Raw genomic sequence first — 20,543 nt, 5'->3', positions numbered from 1 at the left:
ACTTCTGGTGTGTACCTAGCATAAAGGTGGAAATAAAGCTCAAAGGTATTCCATTATTAACATTTTGGCAGACAAGCTGTGGGCTCTTCCAGATTAGCCAGATTTGCCGTTGCAGGGTCTGATCTTCCATCATGCGTTACCATTGCTGTCCTTCACAGCATGACTGTTTAAGCATAAGCTCTAAGGATTAGAGGAGTATGACTCGCTAAACCCTACCATACCTCCAGGAAGGTGTTCCATCGTACATGGGCGGTCTACTTTGCCTGTTGAGGTTTGTTTCATCCCAGACAGTATGTCATAAGCCACATTTTGGCCTGTCGCAACTCCTTTTTTCCTGGATCTTCATCAGGATGGGGTGATGTTGAGGCCTAAATCCTCATTATTGTCTAAGGGTCCTTTCACACGAGCGATCTGATCAGATCTGCCTGTCAGTTTTTTAGGTGGATCTGATCGGATCCCCCATGCCACCCCTATGGGGCAGCGGATGTCAGCGGAGACATGTCTGCTGACACCTGCTGCCATCCGCATCCGATCCGATCCTGTCCATGAAATCCGGACCGATGGAAACCCTATTTTCCATCGGCCTGTCCATGCCTGTCCAATCTCATCCGATTCCCCCATAGAGATGCATGGGGCTCTGACACCTCCCTCTCCGCACACAGAGCAGAGAGGGAGCTGTCATCTGCCTGCTCTGCGGGGATCTGTGTATCGATCCCCCGCTGAGCAGCACGGATCCGCCTTTGGAGGCGGACCGTGTGAAAGAAGCCTTTGGCACTTTTCTTTGTTTCTTCTAAATCAGGACACTGTGGTTGATTTACTAAAACTGGAGAGTGCAAAATCTGGTGCAGCTCTGCAAAGAAAGCAATCAGCTTCCAGATGTTATTGTCAAAGCTTAAATGAGTAAGCTGGAGTTAGAAGCTGATTGGCTACCATGCACAGCTGCACCAGATTTTGCTTTCTTCAGTTTTAATAAATCAACTTTTTGTCCTATTCCTAAGCCTTCTAAGGTGAAAGAGCTTCATTCTTTTGGTGTTTTTAGAGTAGTTAGACTGTAACTGAAGCTGTGGACTTCAGATAAACTCAGATTCCTTGTTTGTTCCACCTGAGAGTCTTTGCAACGGTTAGTCTACTTCTTAATTCACGATTTCTACAGGAGATGGATTGGTCATTTCTCAGGCCTATGGGGTCAAGAACACAGTTCCTCCTTTCCCACTTGAGTCTCATTCCACCAAGAGTTTTAGTTCTTCCTGGGCTATTCAGCACGAAGCTTCAGTTTGTTTGTAAGGCTGCTACCTGGTCTTCTCTTTACATGTTTCCCAAAGTCTACAAAGTAGATGTTTATGCTTCTGTGAATGCCCTATTTGGTCACAAGGTCCTGCAGAGGTGGTTTTCTAGTTGGGTTCCCCTCTTTTGTTGTGTTTGAGGCATGTTGATCTTGTTGTGTTACCTACTCCTCCTGTTCAGGAGAAGACAATCCCAAATAATCGTGGATCCTCTGTGTCTTCTGATATGATTAAGACAGTGGGAATATTGGTTTACATGTAAAATCCTTTCCTTGGGGAACATCAAAGGACACATTGCTTGCTACAAAGCTGAGGCTTAGTGGAGCTTAGAGAGAGGTTATGCCCAAGTGGAGATTCCGATCTTTTATGGCTAGTGTCCATTCACCTGAAGGTGGAGCATTGCTCAAATAGTTTGGAATATTAACTCCTTTGTGTCCTGTGATTTTCTGTTTGACTGGTACGTACTCCCACTTCTTCAGTTCTTTCCTAGGACCAATTTACCTTCCTGCTTCCTGTTTGCTGGCTTTACCAGCATGGCTTTTGAAGCCCAAGTCTTGTCAAACATGTGTCTCTCTGAATCAGTGATTCCTATTCTGGTAACTGGTTAGGTAGTCTACTTTTCATGTGTCTACTATTGCACATGGATGGTTATCTGTACTTGGTGTAAGAAAAGAAGCTTTCACCCCAGGACATGCTCTGTGGGAGAATCCTGTCCATTTTTTCAGGTCTGGATCAACTTTTGGACTTGAGTAACTGTCAAGGGATACATCTTATCCTATTCCAAAGACTACTAGCCTCCCATTCCTTGGTTATGTCTTTTTATATAGGATGTGTCCTATGTACATACCCTTGTGTACAACCCCTTGTTACTTGATGGATAGATGGAATTGGTTGTCTCAGGGCTTCAAAAGCTGCTTTTTTTAACCTGCAGAAATTGGAGGAGATAGCCGATCTGCCTCAAATCTCACCTGGCCGGAGTGGTTAGCAGGTAAAAGCAGCCTCAGCTTGATTCATGCAGGCTAAGTCATCTAGCCCAACATGGTTTGCCTCTCCCCTCGGGCTTAATTGTGCTTTTTTAACCTATCCGGAATATTCCCCTTTCTACCTTTTATTCACAGGTTGCTTTCCTTGTTGCCATCACCTCTTTGAGGCACGTTTCTGAGCTGGTAACCTTGTTCAGTACAGAACACCTTCTATTGCTACAAACGTATAGGTGGTGGCGACACCCAGAGCCCTTTCCTGCCTGTGGTGGTTTTAGCTTTTCCCTTCAACCAGACCTTTTTTTTCCATATGTTTTTGTTCAGCTCCAGTGCATTTTGGTTCAAAACTAAAGCTGTTATAGGTCCGGTTTATACTCCAGTAATTGTGGCAAAAGGTGTATGTATCTCTTAAATATTTGAAGGGAGTGTATACTTATGCAGTCTATTTTTGTTTTGTTCCCCTTGTAAATGTATGTCACTTTGCAAAGAACACATTTTACTTTAAATTTAAAATAAAAGTTGATTTTTTTTGTGTTTTGTAGAAGAGGATCACAGAGGAGAAGCAACCTCAGTCAGTTCTCATCACCTTCCAATCACTATGTACTTATTTCAGGTAAGATCCAATTTGATCTGAGGTATAGATAAACATACTGTGTATTTTTTTTTTTTTCAGACTTTGCTGTCAAAATTAACTTAAGTTGGCCATACACATCTTGAATTTTAGCATACCCCTGCTGAATTGTCAGTTGTAAGTGGCCTTTTTTGGCATTACCTGGCTTGACAAAAGTCAAAATTTTCAATCAACTTTTGTTGATGGAGCCGTTTTGAAAATTTTCAGCTGAATAGTGACTGTATCCAATCCGATGCAGTCACTGTTTGGATATTCAGCAGCCACAGGTCCTGACAAATTAAAGAATACAATAGCCAGCAGCTGATGATTCGTTTATCCACTATGTTTAGTGTGCTTGGAGGAGTCTGTTAGAAGTTTATATTTGTATGGCTAGCCTCAGGTTTTCTTTTACATGATGAAAAAGGATAACGGAATGAAACATTTAGTATAGAACCATTAATCTACTGTAATATGTTATTACTCAACATCTGCTGCAACTTGAAGTATGGAGTCCTATACAGTGCATCCGGAAAGTATTCGCAGCACTTTACTTTTTCCACATTTTGTTACGTTACAGCCCTATTCCGAAATTGATTAAATTCATTATTTTCCTTAACATTCTACAAACAATACCCCTTAATGACAATGTGAAAGAAGCTTGTTTGAAATCTTTGCAAATTTATTAAAAAACAAAAAATCTAAAAAATCGCATTTACAGTATCTCACAAAAGTGAGTACACCCCTCACATTTTTTGTAAATATTTTATTATATCTTTTAACATGACAATACTGAAGAAATGACACTTCACTACAATGTAAAGTAGTGAGTGTACAGCTTGTAAATTTGCTGTCTCCTCAAAATAACTCAACACACAGCCATTAATGTCTAAACCGTGGCAACAAAAGTCAGTACACCCCTAAGTGAAAACATCCAAATTGGGCCCAAAGTGTCAATATTTTGTGTGGCCACCATTATTTTCCAGCACTGCCTTAACCCTCTTGAGCATGGAGTTCACCAGAGCTTCACAGGTTGCCACTGGATTCCTCTTCCTCCATGACAGCTTCACAGAGCTGGTGGATGTTAGAGACCTTGCACTCCTACACTTTCCATTTGAGGATGCCCCACAGATGCTCAATTGGGTTTAGGTCTGGAGACATGTTTAGCCAGTCCATCACCTTTACTCTCGGCTTCTTTAGCAAGGCAGTGGTCTTCTTGGAGATTTGGGGTCGTTCACATGTTGGAATACTGCCCTACTGCCCAGTCTCTGAAGGGAGGGGATCATGCTCTGCTTCAGTAAGTCTCAGTACATGTTGGCATTCATGGTTCCCTCAATGAACTCTAGCTCCCCAGTGTCGGCAGCACTCATGCAGCCCCAGATCATGACACTCCCACAACCATGCTTGACTGTAGGCAAGACACACTTTTCTTTGTACTCCTCACCTGTTTGCCACCATACACGCTTGACACCATCTGAATCAGATAAGTTTATCTTGGTCTCATCAGACCACAGGACATGGCTCCAGTAATCCATGTCCTCAGTCTGCTTGTCTTCAGCAAACTGTTTGCGGGCTTTCTTGTGCATCATCTTTAGAAGAGGCTTCCTTCTGGGACAACATCCATGCAGACCAAATTGATGCAGTGTGCAGCATATGGTCTTAGCACTGACAGGCTGATCCCCCACCCCTTCAACCTCCTGCATCAGTGCTGGCAGCACTCATACGTCTATTTTCCAAAGACAACCTCTGGATATGACGCTGATCACGTGCCCTCAACTTCTTTAAACGACCATGGCGAGGCCTGTTCTGAGTGGAACCTGTCCTGTTAAACCGCTGTATGGTTTTGGTCACTGTGCTGCGGCTCAGATTCAGGGTCTTGGCAATCTTCTTATAGCTTAAGTCTTTTTTATTTAGAGCAACAATTCTTTTTTCAGATCCTCAGAAAGTTCTTTGCCATGAGGTGCTATGTTGAACTTCAAGGAACCAGTATGAGAGAGTGAGACCGATAACAACAAATTAACACACCTGCTCCCAATTCACACGTGAGACCTTGTAACACGCGTCACATGACACCGGGGAGGGGAAATGGCTAATTGGGCCCAATGTGGACATTTTCACTTAGGGGTGTACTCACTTTTATTGCCAGCGGTTCAGGCATTAATGGCTGTGTCTTGAGTTATTTTGAGGGGACAACAAATTTACCCTGTTATACAAGCTGTACACTCACTACTTTACATTGTAGCAAAGTGTGATTTCTTCAGTGTTGTCACATGAAAAGATATAATAAAATATTTACAAAAATGTGAGGAGTGTACTCCCTTTTGTGAGATACTGTATATAAGTATTTTTTTTTCTTTAATATGTGTTTATTGAAAAAGAGAGTGCAATACAGAACACAAGCAATAAACAAGGCTTAAGACACATTGAGGAACAATCAGTCTTATAAAGATATCGCTGTTGCAACAGCATTCGGCATGAAAAAATATTGGCAAAGTGAAATAAATCTTTAGATTGTGTGAACAATACCAATATAGAGCAACGAGGCATTCCTCATGTGGAAATCATAAGAGAGTAGCGAGAATAACAGGAGCAGAAAGGGCGAGAGAAGAAAATGAGAAAGAAAGAAGCAAAGGAGAGGAAGGGGGAGAGTAAAGAAAAAATAAAAAAAGAGTAAGTAAAAGTAGAAGGTATGCAGGCCACGGGTGTCAAATCAAATATAACATAACAGGCATTTAAGAAGAGGAGCAAGGGATCTCTAAAAGAAATTAGAGAACATCAGTCAAGTAACACGGAGCAGATAGTAATGGTACTCCAACAGGAAACGATGTAAGCACTAAACTGTATATAAGTATTTACAGCCTTTGCTGTGACACTCAACATTGAGCTCAGCTGCATTATGTTTCTACTGATCATCCTAGAGATGTTTCTACAACTTGATTGTAGTCCAACTGTGTTAATTCAGTTGATTGGACATGATTTGGAAAGACACACACCTGTCTTTATAAGGTCCACAGTTAACAGTGCATATCAGAGCACAAACCAATCCATGAAGTAAAAGGAATTGTCTGTAGACCTCCAAATTTTCAACAAAATGTTTTATTATCGTTATGGTGTATTGTTTGTAGAATTGTGAGGAAAATAATGAATTTAATCCATTTTGGAAAAAGGCTGTAACATAACAAAATCTGGAAAAAGTAAAGCACTGTGAATTCTTTCTGGATGCACTGTACTAAGAAGCATCCTGAAGTATCTATAGTATGGCAGTATTCAGCCAAGTGTCGTGTTATTTTTTTTTGTTGTCTTGTTTGAAAACAGCACATAATTTGGCAAGAATCTACTATCTCAACGTGACGATCAATCACATTGTGTACATATAGGCGTTAAAAAACAAGAAAAAAAAAAACCTTATAGAGAAGTTCACCTTCTGGAACATGTTACATATTCCATCCACATTTAGGGGCAGGGGGTTCCCTGTAACAGTGAGTGGGGGATCTTCTCCTTGTGCCTGCTGCCACTGTTTGAAAATGATGTGGCTGTGGGGGGCTCCACCCACACAGCCACATCATTCCTTCACAGCTTCCTGTGAAAGTGCGAACTACAACTACTGTCTGCCATTACGGCTGATTGCTTGTAGTTCTGAGAGTACTTTGAGTTTGCTTATAAGTAGTGATTGACCGATATAGTTTTTCGTTGCCGATACCGATATTTTGCCGATCGCATATCGGTATCGGCCGATATTTTCACACGTAAAATTTTCCCAAAAAAGCACAAATTTCTACACAAATCTCTTAATAAACATGTTAATCTTTATTAATATTTTTAAAATTAAGTGCTCGTTCTTCACACCTTAACTGCATAAAAACTGATAGGAAAACTTCAATTGCAAGGAGTTGGACATTAGCATTTCACATCATCTGATGGTGCATTAATGTATAATAAAGTGCTGCAGTAGTGGACTCACACACTGCAATATAAAAATTTGAATTCACTATTGCAGTGCAGTCAGCGCAAAACTGCTAGGAAAAAAACTAGGCAACAACAGCTACACAATGAAATATACATACAAACTGCACAACTGCTATAAAAAGTGCAAGGCAACAGCTTCACATGTCACAGTGGATTGGACTGGACTGGACTCTGAGTCAGTGGAGGACTACCTCTGTGTGCAGTATGGCACTCACTGCAACTACTGCAGTGCAGTCAGTGAAATACTGCTAGAAGAAAAGCAAGGCAAGTGGGCAAAAGCTACACATGTCACAGTGGATTGGACTGGAGTCAGTGGAGGACTCACTGCAGTATGGCACTCACTGCAACTACTGCAGTAAGTGCAATACTGCTAGAAGAAAAGCAAGGCAAGTAGGCAACAGCTACACATGTTACAGTGGAGTGGACTGGAGTCAGTGGAGGACTATCTACAGTATGGCACTCACTGCAACTACTGCAGTCAGTGCAATACTGCTAGAAGAAAAGCAAGGCAACAGCTACACAGTGGATTGGACTGTGTAATTACCGCTGCAGTAGGGCACTCACTGGAATAATTTTAAATCACTACTGCAGTAGTGATTTAAATTTTTTTCAGCAGTGAGTGGCGTTCTGCAGCAGTAGTCAACTGGCACTGACTCCAATCCACTGTCTGTCTATTTATTTATTTATTTTTTCTATCACTTTTGCACTGACTGCAGCGCAGTCAGTGCAAAACTGTTAGAAAAAAATAGACACAAGTTAGGCAGTGGATTGGACAGACTCAGTGGACTGGTGGACAGACACTACTATAGACTAGCTACATTATTAAATACTCCCAGTTAAGTAGAACAATATTATAGTGCAGAAAGCATAACATTTCAGGTTGTTCATCAGTTAAAAGGGGTCTTTTCTTTTCATAAATTGCTGCCACTTCACTAAAAACACGCTCACTTGGTACTGAGGAAGGAGGAGCAGAAAGGTATCTTCTAGCATGAGAAGCAAGTCTTTTGTAGCGTGCCTCATTTTCTTTGCACCACTGAAGAGGATCACTTCTTATGTCAACTAATGGTTCCTTCAAATACAGATGACGTTCATCATCCAGGCTCATTATTGCCGATTCTGAGGAATCCTCTGCATGAGGCCCCAATAAAACGCTGAACATTGCATCTATTTGACCACAATGAATTTTCTCTTCTGTCCGTTGTCTTTTGGGACATTTTTCTCCTGCATCCTGCTCTTCCACATCAGAAACCTGCTCTTCTTGTCCTTGACTTTTCTTTTCGTCAGGAGGAACCTCCTGCACCTGCTGTTGAATATCTTCTGTCATGCCAATATATCATCAGAAGAGAAAGGATGGTTCTTGTATCGAGGATCCAAAAGACATGCAAGCACAACAGTTTTATTCTCCTCATGCTTCTCAAACCTTTTGGCGAGGCTGTCCCTCATGGTGACATGCTTTGATGCCATGTGTGTTGGGTCCTTCATTCTTCTGAAGAAGCATCTTCAGGACTCTCACACGTGGGATCACAGAGGAAACAGATGAATCGTAATGACTCACCTCCAGTGTCACTTCCTCAATGGGTACTAGCATCTCTATAATGTTGGCTACTATGTCCCACTGAGCTGCAGTAGGGAAAGAATGTCCTCCAAGTCCATATTCACCAGAATACATGGTGAAAGCTCGCTTCTGCTCCAGCAACCTCTGTAACATGTGTAGCGTTGAGTTCCATCGTTTTGGAACAGCCTGTATCAGGTTGTTTTTGGGTAGGCCAAGGTCTTCCTGAATGCACCTCAGTCACTGCTTGGCAAGAATAGAATGGTGGAAATAGCCTGCTCACTTCTTCAGCATGGTAATAATGTCCAGCAAAGGCGGGTGTGGCAGACCATTTACCACCAGATGGAGTGTCCCATGCAACTGAGGTCTGACACTTGAGCAAGTCTCATACCTTTTAACCATGTTCGCTCCACTGTCTCGCAGCACAAGCATCACCCGGTCTTTGCTGATTCCCCATTTCTTCTAGCATGCCTAGAAACTTTTCTTTAACCACTTGCAGACTGCCGCACGGTTATATACGGCAGCAGTCAGCCCCTCACAGGCAGTGATGTAGGGGTACGTCACTAGCCTGTGAGGTTCTAGGGAGCGAGCGCGCTCCCGCTTGCTCACGGACCCCCGCGCGCGTGTGAGCGGCGGACCCGATGTCCGCCGCTCACTCGCGATTGTCGGTTACAGAGGGAGAAAGGCAGGCGGCTAATGTAAACAAAGTTGCCTGTCATTCTCCCTTGTGTAACAGCAGAGATCATACGGTCCTGCTATGTAGGACCGTAGATCTCTGCTGTTACATGAAAAGCCACATCCCACAACAGTAAGAAGCACACCCCTAGGGACACACATAGCCACTGCATCTCTAATAAAGTTAACCCCTTCCCTGCCAGTGTCATTTTTACAGTAACAGTGCATATGTATAGCACTGATTACTGTAGTAATGTCACTGGTACCCCCAAAAGTGTCAAAAATGTCAGTCAAGGGTCCGATCAGTCCACCACAAAAAAAAATCGCAGATCGCCGCCATTACTCGTTAAAAAAAAAAAAAACAATAAAAATGACAAAAATCTTTCCCTTATTTAGTAAACGCAATAACTTTTGCGCAAACCAATCAAAATACGCTTATTGCGATTTTTTTTTTTTTTTTTTTTTTTTTTTTTACCAAACATATGTAGCACAAAACAAATTGGCCTAAAATGTAAAATTTTGATTTTTACATTTTTTTTGGGGGGGGGGGAATTTCATATAAAAAAATGTGAAAAATATTGTTATTTTTGCAAAATTGTCGCTCTTTTTTTGTTTTATAGCGCATGATCAAAAAATCGCACAGGTGATAAAATACCACCAAAAGAAAGCTCTGTTTGTGGGAAACAAAGGACGTCAATTTCATTTGGGTACAGCGTCGCACGACCGCACAATTGTCTGTTTAAAGTCATGCAGTGCCGAATCGCAAAATAGGCCCTGGTCAGGAAGGGGGTAAAATCTTCCGGGGCTTAAGTCGTTAATGTACTCCCCAGTGTGGGATCCTTGCATCACTTTTGTATTCAACACCAAATGCCTTCTTGTCTATCCGCTGTCAATGTAGTGGCATGTAAGACTCATTAGTGATTCTGTTTGTCCTGACCAGCAGTCCATCGTGAATGAGAGTGAGTTGCAAGCATTCTCTGGTTTCAGCATAGTCTTAACTTTGTCAACGACCTTTTGGTGAATCTTTTGCAGCATTTCAGTTCAATAAAACTTTACACTCTTCAGTGTGTACCTTGGCTCAACTATGGACATCAACCGCCTAAATCCAGAGTCAGACACTATTGTAAATGACTGGTTATCAGTTACCATCATCTCTGTGATTACTCTGTCCAGCAGTTGGGATCTTCCATCTAATTTTTGCCACCTGTTTTTTTTTTTTCTGAAACATATCTGTTATTGTTGCCTGGGATAGGAATGATTCACCTTGTAATTCATTTTGTTTTTTTCTGTGCTGCATTATACAATTCAAGATGATGAACTCTTAGATGGGCCCAAAGATTAGACGTATTTTTAGTTTTTGCAGTTATTTATCCCCTGCTCACATTGTTTTTGCATGTGTTGCCCAGTGCTACTGATTTTCCTGCCGATGGACAAGAGAAATACTCCCAGACCACACTTTTTTAATTTTTCTATCTCCATCCATCTCCATTGAAACAAGAAAGAGTCGGACACTAATTTAGGCTTACACAAAATGGCTGGCTGGCACCCTGTGGTGGCTGGCTGGCACCCTTTTATGGGTTGGTGGCTGGCAGGTACCGTGTGGTGGGTTGGTTTGCTGGCTGGCACCCTGTGGTGGGTGGCTGGCTGGCTGCCTGGCACCCTGTGGTGGCTGGCACCCTGTGGTGGGTGGCTGGCTGGCAGGCACCGTGTGGTGGGGAGGTGGCTGGCACCGGGCAGCTGTGGGTGGTGGGTGGGTGGGTGGGTGGCCGCGGCGGCTGTGTTACAGAAGAGAACAGCTACAGAACGTGTGTCAGAGTTTTTTGTTGGTCACTGTTATCAATTATCACAGAACAGAGTACGTGTGTCAGACTGTTGGTCACTGCACTCACTAGATGTAGAAGAACTTCCGACTCTCCCGACCGACCGCCTGTGCCGCATGCAGACTCCAGTGTAGCAGCGGCGGGTAAAATACACTGTAAGGACTAAGGAGGCAGAGGGAGGTGCCTAAGAGCTGTCCAGTGCGCAACATACACGATGACATCACGAAAAGATTGGCCTCTAGCAAACCACTTGTAGGCCAGCCCAGAATGATTTCTCTTACTGTGTGTGTGTGTGTGTGTGTGTGTGTGTGTGTGTGTGTGTGTGTGTGTGTGTGTGTGTGTGTGTGTGTGTACATGATGTCTGTTATGTCCCGTTTACACGTGCAATACAGCACAGACCAAAAGTTTGGACACACCTTCTCATTCAAAGAGTTTTCTTTATTTTCATGACTATGAAAATTGTTGAGTCACACTTCAAGAGGTAGTCACCTGAAATGGTCTTCCAACAGTCTTGAAGGAGTTCCCAGAGATGCTTGGCACTTGTTTTGCCCTTTTGCCTTCACTCTGCGGTCCAGCTCATCCCAAACCATCTCGATTGGGTTCAGGTCCGGTGACTGTGGAGGCCAGGTCATCTGGCGCAGCACCCCATCACTCTCCTTCTTGGTCAAATAGCCCTTACACAGCCTGGAGGTGTGTTTGGGGTCATTGTCCTGTTGAAAAATAAATGATGGTCCAACTAAACGCAAACCGGATGGAATAGCATGCCGCTGCAAGATGCTATGGTAGCCATACTGGTTCAGTATGCCTTCATTTTTGAATAAATCCCATACAGTGTCACCAGCAAAGCACCGCCACACCATCATACCTCCTCCTCCATGCTTCACGGTGGGAACCAGGCATGTGGAGTCCATCCGTTCACCTTTTTTGCATCGCACAAAGACACGGTGGTTGGAACCAAAGATATCAAATTTGGACTCATCAGACCAAAGCACGGATTTCCACTGGTCTAATGTCAATTCCTTGTGTTCTTTAGCCCAAACAAGTCTCTTCTGCTTGTTGCCTTTCTTTAGCAGTGGTTTCCTAGCAGATATTCTACCATGAATGCCTGATTCACAGTCTCCTCTTAACATTTGTTCTAGAGATGTGTCTGCTGCTAGAACTCCGTGTGCCATTGACCTGGTCTCTAATCTGAGCTGCTGTTAACCTGCAATTTCTGAGGCTGGTGACTCGGATGAACTTATCCTCCGCAGCAGAGGTGACTCTTGGTCTTCCTTTCCCTGGGCAGTCCGCATGTGAGCCAGTTTCTTTGTAGCGCTTGATGGTTTTTGTGACTGCACTTGGGGACACTTTCAAAGTTTTCCCAATTTTTCGGACTGACTGACCTTCATTTCTTAAAGTAATGATGGCCACTCTTTTTCCTGTACTTAGCTGCTTTTTTCCTGCCATAATACAAATTCTAACAGTCTATTCAGTAGGACTGTGTATCCACCTGACTTCTGCACAACACAACTTATGGTCCCAACCCCATTTAAAAGGCAAGAAATCAGACTTATTAAACCTAACAGGACACACCTGTGAAGTGAAAACCATTTCAGGTGACTACCTCTTGAAGTGTGACTCTACAATTTTCATAGTCATGAAAATAAAGAAAACTCTTTGAATGAGAAGGTGCGTCCAAACTTTTGGTCTGTACTGTACTTAAGTACACCTGTGTGGGATCCATGTTTGCCTGCCTGGAAATGTACAGGTGTTCTGTGAATCCCCATGCAGACAGTCCCATTCATGTTATTTGGGATGCAGCTCCTAATCTGACATGCATGTGGGTACGTGGTCCCTGAATGCACACTGAGGGTAATTTAATAAAGCTGCTGCACCACTTTTCTGGTCTTAATCCCTCTTTATGTATTATGCCAATTTCAAGATGCTTATTGTAATGATCACCACTTTAGTGCCCATCCTCTGTCAAGGATCCTTTAACCACCTCAGTCCGGAAGATTTTCCTTCTTAATGACCAGGCCCTATTTTGCGATTCGGCACTGCGTTAGTTTAACGGACAATTGTGCGGTCGTGCGATGCTGTACCCAAAAAAATGTATGTCCTTTTTTCCCACAAATAGAGCTTTCTTTTGGTGCTATTTGATCACCTGTGCTGTTTTTATTTTTTGCGCTATAAACAAAAAAAAACAACAATTTTGAAAAAACAAAAAAAAAGCAAAAACTTAATCACATTCTGTGTTTACATCAGCCGTCCGTCCTTCTCTGTCAGCGGGGGGAGATCGCCGGTGTCAGGTGGCAATCAGAGCCGTCTGACACACGCATCGGCTGACGAGCGGGGGGCGGGAGCGTGCCGCTGGCGGTGCGCACTCGCCCCCTAGCCTCCTGAGAGCGAGCGACGTAGAGCTACGTCGCTTTGCCTAGGAGCAGCTGCGGCCGTCTAGGGGTTAAAAGAGAAGTAGGAGTTTGGCATTTTCCCCCCGTTTATACTTACCTAGTTAGATGCAGCAACGGACCGATCCTGTTCCCGGCGCCTCTTCACTGAGAACCGAGCGATCAAGCCCCCCCTGATCGTTCGGTTCTGACAGCTCCCTGAGCAGAGAGCTGCTGACTGTCAGTCAGCAGCTCTCCACTCTGCCCCCTCCTCTCTCATTGGAGCGCTGAGCTGTGGAGGGGCGGGGAGCCACCGGCTCAGGCTCTCAGCAACTCACTGACTGTTCATATTCCACGATTTTTCATTATGAAGTTGGGCTTATCAACCAAATTTTAACAACTAAATAATGAGTTTACGGGTATTATACTTTTAATTGTAAGTTACATGAATTCAGTGTTTGTTTCCAATGCTTGTTTAAAACGAGTTGCATATCTATGTATTTGTAAATTAAGCATTTCATTTCTCTTCTTTTAGTGAACAGGATCCAAGTGGACTTTTATTTTTACCGGATGCAGACATTCCCACTGATTTTGAAATCGGCCAAGTTCTCTCAGTCATGGAGAAGCTTCTGGCAATGGCCGTTAGAGAGGTACATATTCTGATAGTACATATTCATATGGATTGACCTAGGAAGCTCTTTAACATGTCTTCCACCTAAACTGGCCATAGAGACTCATGTTTGCAGGAAAGAAAATCACTTAATTTCCCCATCAACTCTCCCACAAAGCCATTGTGTTCTCCTGGTGGGGGAACCGATCGTGCAACTTGGGTACATTCAGCCTGCCCATACATGGTTTGAATCTTGACCTGTCCCTGCTGAACCGTCCGATATTTTAACTTTGATTGGTGCTTTGCCTCCTTAATTCCACCATAACTGTTTTCCCTTATGTATTTTTATAAAATCCTATTTTAAACGGCTCCTCATTTAAAAACTGTCTTGATGTTTAAAGTGGTTGTAAACCTGCAGGGCATGTACTATAAAACAAAGGTACCATTGTAATGTGCCCACATCTCCAAATTGAATGTATTTTTACCTTACAATTCTTTTCCCCTGTGCCAGTATAAGCCCTATCAACATCGGATATGGGTGGACAGTCTCAATGTCAGAGCTCGGGTGGTGGAGTCGTGACATCACAGGACTCCTCTTCCATACATGCAGCTTAGCCTTGCGCACAGTTATAGGAAAGTGCAGAAGTGGCAGTCCACTGTGCGTGCACGTCACTCGCAAAACACGCTCACGACCCCCTCAATGCGCACATGTCAAAGCCATCCTGCGCCTGGGTGTATGAGAATTCCTGGTGCCGGTAGCATTTGACAACTGATCTATAGAAATCCAAAAATCCGGCCTGGTAAAATAGAAAATGGTGAGGAATTTGATGCCAGACAGCACAAGTCTGTCTAGCAAAGCAATACACCCCCCCCCCCCTGAAAATTCCACCTTCACAAGTACCAGCCAATCCGAATTCAGGAAACGTTCCACATGCACATGACTTCTGCATGGCCAATAATGCTGAGGCGAGGAGCAGCCATTCCTGGGAGGGGTTGAGGAGGTAGGGGGAGCTATCAGGTGCTGGAAAGCTGGACACACTTACCCCTCCCAGCTCTCATGCTTGTGTATGTCAGTAACAGCTGTGGGGGTGTAGCGACACAAATTTCACTCAGTGTCCGCTTTTTAACCCAGCAAGAAAGCAGAGAGGATTTCTCAGTGCTGGATTAACTGTTCATGACAAGACTGGGCATAGATGACTAGGGATCCTTTACTGTACCAGGTAGAAGGCTTTTTTTCAGGTTTACAAGCACTTTAATGTAACTGTAAACATCAACTTTTTATATTTGCCAGAAGCTGAACTGTGCTATTTTTAATATTTTAGATTTCTTTTTGTTAAAGCCCAGCTCTAGGAAAATGAAAAAATACAACTTTGCCTTCTTACCACCCCCACATCCCACATGCTTTGCAAGACCTAAATGTTTGTTTAGTTAAGGGTCAGAGAACTAAGGATATTGAGTATATTCCACACTTAACTTCCACTTTAAAGAGGCAGCTGAAGTCTTAGTTTTTACTTGTGCCTACAGGTAAGCCTATAATAAGGCTTACCTGTAGGTACTGTGAATATCTCCTAAACGTGCACAGCTTAGGAGATCTTCAGCGTGAATGCAGCTGATAGTCATCGGCGCATGCGCTCTGAAGGTCCGGCTTATCGTGCCAGATGTTCAGAGTCTGTGCCCTAAACAGCGGCTCCCGCACACATGCGGTAGTGACATCATTGCGGCTCTGGCCACTCACAGCACCGGAGCCCGCGAACCCGGAAAAAACACAGCGATAGATGTCAGCCATCTCAGCGGTGAGCGGGCGCCGCTGGAGGGCTTCTTTCTAAGGTAAGTATTTCATAATGAGCTAGTATGCGCTGCATATTAGCTCATTATGCCTTTTTCTTTGTCTCATTATGCCTTTGTCTTTAAACGGTTGCACTCTAGCCGTCTCAGCATTTAATACAAGGTAATTGTCCTTGTATTGTACAAGATGCCAAGTAGATGAGGGCTGGAGTCAGCCGGAGTGGGAAGACACTGGGAAGGTGAGGTGAGCGAAGCTGCTTGTATATTTACCTTGAGGCTTTGTTCACATAGGCATTTAAGTTATTTAAGTGTTGTTAAATGGATGCCCATGTGAGGGTCATGTATACCCTCATGGGGATTCACAGGGGTTCCGTGCATCCCTACGCAGACAGTCCCATTCAACAGCTGTGTTTTTTCAGCCACTGCGTCCCATTTTACATGAATTGGATTGCCTGCACGGAGATGTGCGGCACACATGTGCATCTCTGTGCGGGCAAACGTAGCCATCTTGAGGGCATATGCTATAATTTGCCTATTTGAATGATCCCCTGGGCATAATAAGCATTTAACCCTTGCAGTGCTAAGAGGACCCTACTCTGAGGGGGTTTATTTTTTTTTTTCTTTCTAAGAGTTTGATTTAAGTAATGTACACTATGATTTAATGGTATGTCTTTTTTTTTTTTTTTTATTCTAGTGTAAAATGCTGGTTTTACATGATGCCCAAGGAGAATGTGGCACAATACTTCATTCGTTGTTTTGGGCAGTGCAAGGCAGTCTTCTATCTTGGTGCTTTTGTCAGTTAAAGAGGGAAGACACCGTGTCCCAGCTAATGGCAAGAGAATTGGTAGTTAAATGTGAGTTTTTCATTTGTCTTCTAAAAGTAAAACAATATTTTAAAATTGGATTATACTGCAATATTATGCCTATTACTACTTTAATGATTTACTTTAAAACCTATGTTTTGTCAAAAATGGGGAAAAAAGCACATTGGACATTACTTGGACACAGCCACTGTGATGTGCTGATATATATATATATATATATATATATATATATAATATAATATTTTTTTTTTTTTAATTCTTGGCTAAACTTGAGTTGCTTCCCTCCAAACACTGTTAATATTTCTATTTTTTTTTATGGAGAGAATTGGTTTCCAACATTTGCCTCCCTTTGATTTCAATCGTGTTGACATTCAAGTTCGCAAATTGCGGATTTTCAGACATATATTCTCAGAATGTGTTCACAAGCAGATTCACACATCACTAATCATGAAAGCAGCTTTGACACGATGATCACATTTTTAAGTCTGTCAGCCTAGATGTCCTTTAAAAAGAGGGAAACATGTTTTAGGTAGGCAAATAAGTGATGGTTAGGTTAACCAACTGCTGTTAAAGAGGGTCTTCGCTCACCACTCCCCCCCCCCTCCCCACTTACGGTGTGGTCTGTTGCTTCCTTTACCGATACTCACCTGCCCAGGAGATCCTGCGTTTTCCCACTGAGATCCTCTGGTTCTCTGTCACCTCTCGGTCCAGCGCCACCATAGTAAATGATCTCATCAGAAGTCCCGCCGAAATATCGGCCGATATTTTGAACATTTAAAGTTTTGCAAAATAAACACAATTTTTGACACAAATCTGTTACTGAACATGTTAATGTTTAAATTTTTTAACATTAAGGGCTCGTTCTTCACACCTTAACTGCATGAAAACTGATAGGAAAACTGCATTTGCAGGGACATCAGTTTCACATCATCTGATTGTGAATGATGCATAAACTGTTGCAGTAGTGCACTCACTCACTGCAATAATTTTAAATCACTACTGCAGTCAGTGCAAATTAAACTGCTAGAAAAAAAAGCTAGACAACAACAAACAGCTAGACAGTGGATTGGAGGAGTCAGTGGATTACTGCTGCAGTAGTGCACTCACTGCAATGATTTTAAATCGCTAACTGCAGTCGGTGCAAAACTGCTAGAAAAAAAGCTACACAGTGGGGAGGGAGTCAGTGGACTACTGCTGCAGTAGTACACTCACTCACTGCAATAATTTTAAATCACTACTGCGGTGACTGCAGTAGTGATTTAAAATTATTGCAGCAGTGAGTGGCGCACATTCTTTTGAACAAGCATCTTCAGCACTCTTCACACATGGGATGACACAGATGAGTCGTAATGACTTGCCTCTAGTGTCACTTCCTCTATAGGGAGGAGGATCTCAATGACATTGGCTACAATGTCACACTGATCAGCAGTAGGACAAGAATATCCTCCTAGTCCTCCATATTCATCTGAATATTTGGTAAGCGCTCGCTTCTGCTCCAGCATTCTTTGCAGCATGTGAAGTGTTGAGTTCCATTGTGTTGGAACAGCGTTAATAAAGTTGTTTTTGGGTAGGCCAAGGTCTTCCTGAATCCACCTCAGTCGCTGCTTTGCAAGGATTGAATGGTGGAAATGGCCTGCGCACCTCTTCAGCATGCTAATTATGTCAAGCAAAGCTCTCTTCCTTTCACCATGTTCGCTCTGCTGTCTCGAAGCACAAGAATCACTCGGTCTATGGTGATTCCCCATTCTTCTAGCATGCCTAGAAACCTTTCTCAAATGTACTCCAAAGGGTGGGATCCTTGCATCACTTTTGTATTCAGCACCAAATGCCTTCTTGTCCATCCGCTGTCAATGAAGTGGCATGTAAGACTTATTAGTGATTCTGTTTGTCCTGACCAGCAGTCAGTCGTGAATGAGAGTGAGTTGCCAGCATTCTCTGGTTTCCGCATAGCCTTTACTTTCTCAACGACCTTTTGGTGATTCTTTCCCAGCATTTCGGTTCAATAATACTTCTCACGCTTCAGTGTGTACCTTGGCTCAACTATGGACATCAACCGCTTAAATCCAGAGTCAGACAACATTGTAAATGGCTGGTTATCAGTGACCATCATCTCTGTGATTACTCTGTCCAGCAGTTGGGATCTTCCATCCAATTTTAGCCACCTGTTTTTTTTCCTGAAACATATCTGTTATTGTTGCCTGGGATATTGATCTTTCACCTTGTGATTTGTTTTTTCTGTGCTGCATGATATAATTCAACATGATGAACTCTTAGATGGGCCCAAAGATTTGACGTATTTTTTGTTTTTGCGGTTATTGATCCCATGCTTACATTGTTTGTGCATGTGTTGCACACTGCTGCTGCTTTTCCTGTAGATGGAGATGAGAAATAGTCTCACACCACACTTTAAATTTTTCTATCTGCATCCATCTCCATTGAAATTTGAAAGACACTACTGAAATTGAATATAGGCTTAAAAAAACTGGCTGGCTGGCACCCTTTGGTAGGTGGCTAGCTGGCTGGCACCCTTTGGTGGGTGGCTGGCTGGCACCCTTTGGTGGGTGGCTGGAACTCTTTGGTGGGTGGCTGGCTGGCACCCTGTGGGGGGTAGGTGGCTGGCTGGCAGCCTGTGGTGGGTGGGTGGGTGGGTTGCTGGCTGGCAGCCTGTGGTGGGTGGGTTTCTGGCTGGCAGCCTGTGGTGGCTGGCTGGCACCCTGTGGTGGCTGGCTGGCAGGCACCCTGTGGTGGCTGGCTGGCAGGCACCCTGTGGTGGCTGGCTGGCAGCCTGTGTGGTGAGTGGCTGGCTGGTACAGGGCCTGTGGCTGGCTTGCTGGTACAGGCCTGTGGGTGGCTTGCTGGCTGGCACTGGGAAGCTGTGGGTGGGTGTATGTATGGCGGCTGTGTTAAACACACTGTGTGCACTGTCACTCATTGTCCTAATACTCCCCAACTCCAGAGGAGGCTGAGGGAGGCGGCCTAAAAAGGCAGAAGCTGTCCCAGTGCGCGGAGGCGCGTGTCGCAACATCACGACAATATTGGTAACCTCTGGGGCCGATTCCGATATATCGGGGAAAGTGCATATCGGCCTTGCCGATAATCGTTTGATCCCTACTCTCCACTGCAGACCCATGCTTCCTCTACCACCGGCTCCATTCTTGACACTGATGCTCTGAGATGGCGGGTCAGGAACCTGCAATCTTGGCTTGCTGACCTGCCATCCTAGAGCGGGAGGTCGCGGGCCACATCAGAGGGTGCAGCGGGCCAGCAGTTGGGCACCCCAGGTTTTAAAGTGTTATGTTTCTTATGGTCTTATGCAGACTTGTATTGCTTTTACTGACATTTTATGAATAGGAAATAACATTTATTAACCGAATACAGCAGTGTGTTGTGCTGTGTCTTTACATTTCCAAAAACAGCACTGTTGTGTATTTTGCAGATAAATTTCCAATTAGCTAATTGTGTTTTCCTAGATATTGACCTTTTCCTGTCAGACACTCAAAATGTTCTGGAGTATCTGCTGAGTCAATGCATTGGAAAGGAGATCACTGGAAAGTTGGGTGATTCTGTATTTGCCATGGCAACACGTCAGCTGGTAAGACTAATTGTGATAGTATTTATTACTTTTATGCTGATTTACTCTACATAAATAAAATGCTATTTTTCTTTATCAGGTGACCTATATGCTGGAGTTTTGTGCTCTTGATGTTCCTCATTGTTTATTACTTCAGAGTTTCAGCAGATTAACCAAGTTGTTGAAGAAACTATGTGGTGATCCTACAGAAAGTGCAAACAAGGTAGTTTACTTTACTAAAAAACACATTTGAGCATGTAGGTTGCGTGGGTCTCCATTATCTAAATGCATGATTTTCTCTCCAGTTTTAAAGGAAGTATACATTTAATTTATTAAAACTGCTCTTTTCCACAAAAATGTGCATTTACTTTTTAAATGATAGATTCATCTTTAGTAACATGTTACACTCTTATTTAGTGTGTAACATGTTACTAAATCACCTGCCGCTACACTGACCCGATCCTACATTCTGACAGCGGATGGGGGATCTTCTCCCCGTATCCG

The 20,543-nt window shown here is 43.4% G+C and overlaps 1 protein-coding gene across 1 annotated transcript in view; it reads left to right on the top strand.

Annotated features, from left to right (window-relative positions):
• ZZEF1 (zinc finger ZZ-type and EF-hand domain containing 1) overlaps positions 1-20,543 on the top strand; it is a 499,621-nt gene that overhangs the window by 176,121 nt on the left and 302,957 nt on the right. Inside the window, exons 17-21 of the mRNA XM_082244777.1 lie at positions 2,806-2,876; positions 13,785-13,899; positions 16,339-16,498; positions 19,939-20,060; positions 20,140-20,262. Of these exons, the coding sequence (XP_082100903.1) occupies positions 2,806-2,876; positions 13,785-13,899; positions 16,339-16,498; positions 19,939-20,060; positions 20,140-20,262 (591 nt within the window). The remainder of the gene's footprint in view (positions 1-2,805; positions 2,877-13,784; positions 13,900-16,338; positions 16,499-19,938; positions 20,061-20,139; positions 20,263-20,543) is intronic.

Source organism: Pelophylax lessonae (genome assembly GCF_965119305.1).
Source record: "Pelophylax lessonae genome assembly, chromosome: 2".
Classification (NCBI taxonomy): Eukaryota; Metazoa; Chordata; class Amphibia; order Anura; family Ranidae; genus Pelophylax; species Pelophylax lessonae.
Note: the sequence above shows the minus strand (reverse complement) of the source record. Positions and strands in the feature narration are given on the sequence as shown.